The 9943-nt window shown below is 47.7% G+C and overlaps 1 protein-coding gene across 1 annotated transcript; it reads left to right on the plus strand.

The window, feature by feature from the left end:
- The first annotated feature begins 3823 nt into the window (after positions 1 to 3823).
- On the plus strand, positions 3824 to 5384 carry LOC119335616 (WRKY transcription factor WRKY28-like). Its single transcript, XM_037607727.1, has 2 exons — positions 3824 to 4504; positions 4633 to 5384. Exons 1-2 carry the CDS (start codon positions 3944 to 3946, stop codon positions 5050 to 5052), a joined length of 981 nt encoding a protein of 326 aa, XP_037463624.1. The 5' UTR covers positions 3824 to 3943; the 3' UTR covers positions 5053 to 5384.
- Positions 5385 to 9943: the final 4559 nt, after the last annotated feature.

Here is a 9943-nt window from a genome sequence, read left to right on the forward strand (position 1 = left end):
GCGGCGCGGGCGGCTCTGGATCTCGGGCGGCGGCCCGGTCTTCGCGGCGGTTGTCGGCTGCTGCGGCCGCGTGGGCGGCGCGGCGGCGAGGCCTGGTGGTGCTCCTGCCTCTCCCTTGGCGGCGCTCGGCTTGGGGGCGTGGTGCTCCGGATCTCGGCGCTTCCCCGATGGGTCACCGTTCCTGCTCGGCTAGGCGGCGCGGGAGCCTCGGTGGTGCTTCGGTGGCCGGCGGGGAGGCTGGCGGACGCTGGATCTGGCCGGGCGTGGCTGGATCCGGGCGTTCTTCGGGGGTTTTCTGCTGCAGCCTGTTCGTTGTCTCCGCGTGGTGCGGTTCCTGCGGCGTGGCGGCGGTGACCTCCTGCCCCAAGGCCTGGTGAGGGCGACGGCGTGAGGTCGGCCCGATGGCGGTGACGGTGGTGTGCGTCCAGGGCCCGGCATCTGGTCGGGCGGGCGCGCGGGACGGCCTTGGCAGGGGCGGGCGCTGACGGGAGGCTCCCCTCGGTGCTCTGCGGTGCTGGTTTGGTGGAGGTTTTAGGGAGGTTTGATGGAGGTCTGTGGCTGGCCGGTACGGACTGGTGGTGGTCGAGCATCTCAGGGAGAAATCCTTCTTCCGGCCTTTGCCGGAGCTGGCGACGGCGGCGCCTGTGGGCGTCGCGCTCTTTCCTGGAAGCGTCGTCGATGTATGGTGCTCCACCCCTCACCCCGCGGCCTTGGCTCCGGAGGGAAACCTCTGATCTGCGGGATCGGGCGATGAAGGCGTCTTCACGTCTTCTTCCTCCTTGGGAGCATCGTCTTGGAGCCGGCTACAACCTGAGACCGGTGGATGGCGGCATCTTCGCCGCATGGAAGGGCGGCATCTTCGCCGCGTGGGATGGCGGCATCTTCGCCGCGTGGAAGGGTGGCATCTTCGCTGCGTGGTTTGCTGAGGCGGCCGTTTCAGGGGCGCCGATTTCTGTTTGGCAACGATGATGGCGTCAAGAGGAGCTTGGGTCGCGGCTCGGGCTTTGGTAGTCGGATCTTCCCGGCATGCCCGAGGTGCTCTTTAGGGCACGGTCGGCGCAAGTCCTGCATATTTCCCTTGTGAGGCTCGTCGTCAAAGTCGAAGTTGTCGGTTGTTGGCGCGTGTGGCCATCTGTTGGCATGTGCCGTCATTGCTCTGTGTAGCTGTTTGCGAGGGCGACTTGTTGGTGGAGCTCTATGGTGAAGTCGGAGTCGCCCGTTCGGAGATAACCGGTGATGACGATGACGCTTGCGACTCCCCGGCGGATGTCTTTTCTTCTTTGCAGCTCATGTTTCATGTCGGTGGCCAGGTTGGCCGGTGGTGCCCATGTTATATGGGTTGGGTTGTATTGGTTTTAGCCCGGTTTTCCGTCAATTAACCGGGCAATTCTTACTTCTTCTTAATCAATGAAAATGGCAAGTCTTTTGCCTCGTTTAAAAAAAAATGTGGTACGTGATGCATAGTACTCACATACTTGTGCACATATTAAACTAGTTAAGTATGTCCTGTGGATGAAGTCTGCGGACTGTACACATACTAGTTAATTAATCAGCAGTGACGATCCAATCAACCAAGGTGACCTGGTCTGTGTTATTTCCCCATCGACTTGCCCATTCTCTGCTAGCTAATTAGGATTTAGGAGTGGCCGGCTGCGTACATGCAAGGTGCGAAGAGATCAAGCCAAATTTGGATATTAGTTCAGTCACCTTCTGCGTACCCATTCTTTCCGAGATCACGTCAACTCAAAGTCTTGGTTCGTGCTGGGTCCAGATCCAGTGCATATCTTGTGACAAAATCAAAAAAAAAAAATTGAGGATGAGACAGAATCATATTGTACTAGCTAGGTTCTAATTCAGCCGACGCGTGTGCAGTGGGATTGAAGGGTGTATTTGTAATACGTAATCACTTCAAAATGAATGCCTGAGACAGGCAAATAAAAAAGAACCAATGTTTTTTCCTTGACACACCCTAATAACAGAAAAGTGTACCAAAATTCCGAATAACTCGAAAGAAAGTAAACACAAGGTGTGTGAACTTACTGTGCCTCGTTCCTAAAGAGTAACAATAACATAAACAAATAAAAGGAGTGGATGAGACAATTTTATCAGTTGTTTGTTTAACTCAAGAAAAGCATAATTATACAAATAAAAGTGCATTTGCGACACATTTATGAAAATAATAAAGATAAACCAAAACATTAACAAAATAGTAGTGGTTTACTAAACTCCAAATTTCACATGGAGGGACTGAAACAACGGGGAATACAAATTATGAGTAAAACTTGAAACAAATTAGGAACTTGTGTTTTATCAGTCCTGATCTGTAACATGACATTTTAGATGTTTTGAACGTATTGCATTCAAAATCAAAAGGCGAGGAGGTCCAACCCAAGAATTTTTCTACACAAGGTACAACTCATCTTAGAACCTTACATGCCGAAATGGGTTATATGAATTTATAGTTTGTTTTTACGAACCTCATCAAGTGGGCGGCACAATGTTCCTGTTGACTCATAAAAAGAGTTCCCTTATTTATAAATAAAACTAAACCAAAAATTAAACAATAATGTGATCGATAAAAAACACTCCCTAAAAGATATTATGAACCAGAGTTCTCCAAAATTCTTACATGCAGGTATATTGCATTTGTGATACCAGGATGACCTTGAAAACTTGTTCTAATCTCACCCCTCACAAGGTGAACAAAGTGAAGCCTTCGTCTCATCGATCTTCGACGACGGGGCCGGTGGATTCGCCTCCACTCTGCTTCTAGCTCCGGTGGCGGGGAAGGGAATCCTGGTACCTTGGCTCCGGTTAGTAGATAAGTTAGGGTTTAGTCCTCATAGGGGCGGCAGTCGGGTGGATGGCGGCATTTCTTCTTTGAGTCGCTCTTCCAGGTTCTGATCCTCCCCCAGTTCGTATTTTGGGACAAATTTAACGGAGCTTCGACATAGATTCCCATCGGCTCCTAGGGTGGCAAGGTTAGGGTTCTCGGCGACACGTCGACGAAATTTAGCGTCAGATTCTTTAGATCGATTCAAGGGTTCAACGGCAAGGATAACGACTCCAGGGCGATTGTCCTTAGGGGCACGTGCATGACGACTTTCTAGATGTCATCGATAAGGTCAAGTCGGCTCCGGTATGGGAAATGTGACAACGGCGTGTCCGCGGTCCGTTATGACGGCGGCAATGGCTACTCGTTGGTCCAGGATTCTTGATGTAATATTTATTATGTTTGAGGTGTTTTGTACTTCTGTTTGACCTTTATAATAGATCCGGGTCTTTTTTAAAAAATGCATATGAAAAACATCACGACTCAGATAAATAAAAGCCGGCAAAAAGGTACGTACATATATATCACTTTCTGTAATTATTAAAGAAAATCAAGGCAGGCCGCCCTGAATTTTCTTTGTTGGGGTGCCAACATGTAAGCATGAAAGCATCCCCACGCGATGGCTCTCCTTGACCAAACGGAGACCCCAAAGAAAGAGCTTCTCCGTTCTGTCCCACCCCACTCGACTAATCAAACAATTCCCACTTACTCCAACCCAAAGCCAATCCATCCATGTGATCCACCGATTCCCTCATGCTGATTGTCACCCACAAAAACAAATCCATTGCAGTACATCTTCTTGCCAGCTTCACTAAAAATATTCTATCGCGGTCACGGCGACCAAAAGAAGCGCGACGACGACGACGAACCCCACCTCAAGATGCTTCCTCCTCCGAGTCTTCCTCCTTCCTACCGAACCCCCACCCTCCCATGCCCCCTCCGCCTCCACTCTATATATTGATGTCCGCGCGCTTCCTCCCAGCCACGACCACTTCTCTACCTCATGCCCGTCTAGCTTCCTGGTCTTCTTCTTCGACTTCTTCCTCGGCTGCCGCCTGTTTGCCGATAGATTCGTTTCCATTCTCGAGCTACTGCGAATTCAAGGAAGACATGGACGAGCAGTGGATGATCGGGCAGACTTCCCTAAGCCTCAGCCTCAACGTCGGCGGGCCGCGAGGACCTCCTCCCGTGACCAGGGACCTCGTGGAGGAGGACTTCATGTCCTCCATGAAAAATCACGAGGTTGTGGCGCTGGAGGCGGAGCTCCGGCGAGTGGGCGAGGAGAACAGGAGGCTCAGCGACATGCTCCGCGCGCTGGTGGCCAAGTACGCCGACCTGCAGGGCAAGGTCAGCGGCATGATGGCGGCGGCGTCCGCTGCCAACAACCACCACCAATCGTCGACGACATCGGAGGGCGGCTCCGCGGCGTCGGCGACCAGAAAGCGCGCCCGCAGCGACAGCCTCGACACGGCCGGCCGCAACCCTTCGCCGCCGCTCGCCGCGGCCGGCAGCAGCGGCTGCTTCGCCGTCAGCGTCACCGTCGGCCCAGACCAGGCGGAGTGCACTTCCATCCACGAACCGTGCAACAGCAAGCGCGTCCGCGCCGACGAGGCCAAGGCCAGCCGTGTCTCCAAGCTCTACGTCCACGCCGACCCCTCCGACCTCAGCCTCGTAAGTAACGAACACCCAACAACTTCCGTCTATCTTCTTCCTCGTGGTCATCGATCGCAACCAAAGTTTCTTGCCGTCCACTATATAAGTCTATAACTAATCAATTTGCGACTGGTTTTGACGAGCAGGTGGTGAAGGATGGGTACCAATGGCGGAAGTACGGGCAGAAGGTGACCAAGGACAACCCATGCCCGAGGGCCTACTTCCGGTGCTCTTTCGCGCCGTCGTGCCAGGTGAAGAAGAAGGTGCAGCGCAGCGCCGAGGACAAGGCCGTGCTTGTGGCCACGTACGATGGCGACCACAACCACGCGCAGCCGCCCAAGCAACAAGGCTCTGGTAGCAGGAAGAGCGGCGACGCAGCCGCCGTCCGCGCATCACCGGCGCCGGTGCTTGTCCAGCAGCTGCAGCGGAAGCAGGAAGCTTTGACGGCGGATCAGGTGGCCGATAGGAAGAACCTGGTGGAGCAGATGGCGGCGACGCTGACGAGGGACCCCGGGTTCAAGGCGGCACTCGTCTCCGCGCTCTCTGGTCGGATCCCTGTTGCTTGACCGGAAATCTGCCAGCATAGGAAAATATAGTCACATGAGGAGAACAATTTTGAGAGGAAAAACAGAAGAAAATACTACATGTATTATTGATGTATAAATGAATCCTGGACCCCCAAATTGAGGCCATGGGAACCAGATCCTCTAATTTAGGGAAGGAAAGTCATGATGATAGAGTGCTAGCCTAGTGTAAAATGAAGAAGAAAAGTTAGGGGCACGTTGTTTACTGTTGATATTTAGTGTAGGTATAAGTACTTTAAAATTAATTTTATTTCACCATCAATTTGTTTGTATGTAAATACTACTATAAATGTACACCATAGATTTGTAATTTACAAATTAATTTAAGTCATTTTAGCCTTGATCATATGGACTGAAATAAGTCGTAGCTTCTCTCACTTCTTTTCTGTATGTTGGAGGATCCAGTTCCGGGGCCACGGGGTGACGTGTGGAGCCCACACGCTCTGCATGGCTCTGTCATGTGGGGCGCATAGAGCCCCACTAGCACCTCTCTGCAATATATGATGTTGGATGACCCTAAAATCGATGGAGGTTTTTTTTATCGTAGTCCTCAACATCTATGCATCATGGGGAAAGATCTCTTCTCCGTGGCGGAAGGGAGAAAACTACCAATTCTCAAAGGGTTGATTTCACCGGAATTTGCCTATAGACGAAGGACTTCGACGCCATCATCGTTCTCAACACCAAGGCATCGTGGGGAACATCTCCATCTACTTCATCACTATTATTTCCATTGACAACACTTACCCCGCCCCGTTTATGAACAATTGCTATAGATCGGTTATGGTTATCACTTCCTGGTGTTAATTGATATTTAGTAGTGATGTTTTCTTTGTTATTGGTGAATCCTTTGTACTTACAGATTGTTTATCATGTTCATACTCCACTAATCATATTCATTATTATTTCTTGTATGTAAAACACCATGTTCTTGCGGATGTGGGAGAAGCCTATTGTTGCTACTCATGTGAAATGGCATAAAGTTTGAAATTTGATAATACGATGTGGTGTAATTCTCTGGTGGTGATGTGTGAATGTGAACCACATGTTGCTTCACCTTTATTGGAATAGAATACATCATTATGATATAACAATTTTAAGAGGGGAAGCCGGAATGATAGAATACCGAAACTCATGTCTAGTAGGGGAAGCCGACATGAGGAATGAATAGGCACCACACATTTTAATGTTATGGTTAGATGCATGCCAATGGTTTTCAACATATAAGGTTAGACTTTATCAACACAACAACACTCAAACAAAAAAAAGAATGCAGGGTTATGGTAGCAACAACTAGGTGATATTTATGCCTTCCTCCAGAATAATTTGATCCACATAAGAGACAAAACCGACTTGTCCCTAGCACAATTAAGGACAAGCGAATTGCATGGTATACAGATTGTCCTCTGCCGGTCGAATCTTTATGTCTTCAGCAAGGTCCCCAGCCACATACATATTCTTGAAGAATCAATACTGGATATAGGCTGTTGATGTGTCTATTCAGGAGAGGAACTCTATTTTCTACAGATACACAGTAATGTTTTTTGAATGATACGATTTTTTTTGTTCAACTACGTGAACATTTTACACTGTATAAACATTTTCTTAAAATGTCACAAACTATTTTCTTGAAACATAGGAACATTAAAAAAGATCACGTACATTTTTTGATTGGTATGAACTATTTTTTTGAATTACACAAACATTTTGCACATTCTACAGTTTTTTTAAATGTCACTTGCATTATTTATTGAAATGTGGGAAGATTTTTTACATGTCACATACATTTTGTTTAATGCTATCAACATTTTCTAGAAGTTGCACGGACAGTTATTAACATTGTGTTAAAACTTGGCTGAACGCGTGACAATGTTCTTCTAAATTTAAATAATATATTTTTCCATTTCAGAAATAGAAGTAAAATTAATTAAAAAACATGTGCCGGAGACCCAAGGCCCCTCCCATGAAAAATGCATTGCTACGTGATTTTTGGGCCTGGCCCGGTACCCGTGATTGTTGGGTCTTGGCAGTTGATGTGCTGGAGTCGTTGCAGATATTTCTCAAAATTGACTAAAAGAAAGATGTTTCTCAAACAAAAAAGGAGTCGTTCCACTGTTCGGCTGTACTGGAGGAGCTGATTTGTACTTCGATTGATGACCCACTATATCTTGCTCAAATCCCTGTATCATGTTTGATTGCGGTGGCCAGTTGGTTCCTATGGTGGGAAAGGAGACAGTGTGCAAAAGGAGAAAAGATACCTGAACCTGAACGTTCTGCCTTATCAATACAAGCTCTTGCTCTTAACTTTTGTAGGGCGGGCACCGTTCAACTTCTGGCAAGAGAGGTAATGTGGGCTAAACCACCGCAGGGTACAGTCAAGTTGAATATAGATGCATCATTTGAGTATGAAGGGAGTACTGCTTCCATTGGCGCGATCTTGAGAGATGATGCTGGCGATTTTATTGCAGCTGAGGTCTCCTATATGGGTAAAAGAATTGATGCATATACAGCGGAAGCTATGGCTATGAAGAAGGGTATGCAACTTGTAGATTCTCTTGGTATTCATAAACAGCTAGTTCACACTGATTGTGCAGAATTGGTCAAGGAGCAGTTAATTCAATAGCGGCTTTGAGATTTGTAATAATTTTGGCCATGTTAGTTTTGAGCATTGTGCGCGTGAATCGAATCGCGTGGCTCATGAGCTAGTTAGAAGGGCTAGGGTTGATCCTCCGGGTGTGTTGAGGACAATCCTCCCTTTATCCATAGCCTTATTTTGGATGATTTGTCGTTATTTGAGATGAAATAAAATTATCCATGATGGTATTTCCTAAAAAAAAAGAGTCGTTGCATATTCTCAAAAAGAAAAAAGTAGTCGTTGCATGCTTTTCTCGAAAAAAAAGGAGCCGTTGCGAGCGAGAAATAGCAGGTCCCTAGGCGGTCTGACCGGCCATGCAACCATCGTCTCTCTCGTCAACAAAACACAGAGCCTCGCCGCGATTTCTTTGATTCTTTCTCGTATCCGGACCGGATCCACACATCTCCCACGTCGGACCATACGCCGCACGTGCGCACGACCTTACCATACCCGACACCAGAAGACAGAAACAAGTCTACTCGGCGGATCCTGCCGGGAGGACTGTCTTGATTCGAAATTGAAAGGCAGATGGTAGAAGAAGAGATCCCCGTGGACGGAAACGACGGAGGATGTCGCTTCCGCTGCAACTGTTCTCTGCGCGCGTGCGTGCATGGCCTCTGGACTGACCGGCGTCTTGGCATGCATGCGTGCATGCATGAAGTTTCCGCATGCGCCGTGCGACTGGATCTCTCTTCAGGTCGCCTCCCAAGATGAATCCAGAGCAAGAAGATGTCGCCAGCAGGGTAAGCAAGCAGGATGCAAAAAAACCTAGACCAGATAGTGGTAGACTTGAGGTACGTATATCTTAGCTGCCAACGGTAAGAGTATGCACCTAGTTGATCACCTTGATCTGTCACATCTACACGGCAAGTCAATTAAACTGTTGACAGAGCTTATCCATTCATAGGCCCTGTTTGGATCCCTATGTTAGAGTTAGTTTTAGTTAGTTGGGGTTCAAATAACCTAAAAGTATCGAAACATGATGGGTTAGTTTGGGTTAGTTGGATCTAAGCCACCCAAAAAACTAACCCACACTAGAGGAGCTTATTTGGGTTAGTTTTTTTGGACACACTAAAAAAAATAGTAAAAAATTCACCCCTTCCATTCAAACAAGGTCCAAAGTAGTCAAATGATTGAGAAAAAATATTTTATTGTCAATCTAACCCTACCATCCAAACAGCTTTTTGGTTAGAGTTAGTTTAGGGTTAGTTTAGAGTTAAAATCTAACTCTAACCTCTAACTGAGTTAGAGTATCCAAACAGCGTCATAGTAATCTAGGGGCATGCTCCCAAGCTCCCACCTGTTTGAAGAATAATCTAAGTACAGTGAGTCTCCATCGGCTGGTCCCTGTCCAACGGACCTTCCAAGCTCGCGCGCCGGTTGACGATGAGACCGTTCCCGCAATCCAGTCCGGTCCAGCTCGGCGGTTAGCCGGACAGCCGCGTGCGTGATGTGACACGCACATTAATCTAGTCCAGTACAGCAGGAAAATAAGCAAGTAGTTTCACCTTGATCGTGACCACAGCAACTTCAGAAGCTTGAGAAGCCAGCTTGAGACTTTTCCGGCGACTGCGCTAAACCATGTGTACGTGGTTGGAACAGCTAGGCTAAAAATAAAATAGTTTCAGTTAAAAAGAGAAATTATTTTGTTTTTTTCGTCGGCAGAGGAGATCAGGGACCTCCGCGCCACCGCCTAATGAGCTGACCGTTTTTTTTAGAAAGCTCACAGCCTTTATTAATCTCTCTCTATTCTTTTTAGGAAAAGCCATCAAGGCGACTTTATTAATTTTCGAACATAGTTACATCGTCCACTAAGCAGATACAATAAAAGCCGGAGCATCTCCCGTCCAGACACAAGCCTAGAATCCCTCTACATGGGTAGCTAACAAATGAGCTACTCCTTCGGTCTCATAATGTAAAACGTATTTTGACACTAGTATAGTGTCAAAAAACATCTTACATTATGGAACGGAGGGAGTACAATATTCCTCTTTCTTGGACAATGTTCAATGATCACACGAGGGAAGCTTATATCGCTGAAAAATCTCCATCATGCATAGTTTGAACAACGTCTAGACAACCCGAGTTGATAATTATCTTTTCGCATCCAACTTGACCTAGACAGGATGAGCCCAGTCTTTCAACGCTCTAGCTTCAGCAGTAGCTGCTGAGCTTACATGTTCAATTCTGTTGTTACTCGCGGCCACAAAGTGGCCATGATTAACTCTGAGCACAGCT

The sequence above is a fragment of the Triticum dicoccoides genome, chromosome 7B (genome assembly GCF_002162155.2).
Source record: "Triticum dicoccoides isolate Atlit2015 ecotype Zavitan chromosome 7B, WEW_v2.0, whole genome shotgun sequence".
NCBI classification, from domain to species: Eukaryota; Viridiplantae; Streptophyta; class Magnoliopsida; order Poales; family Poaceae; genus Triticum; species Triticum dicoccoides.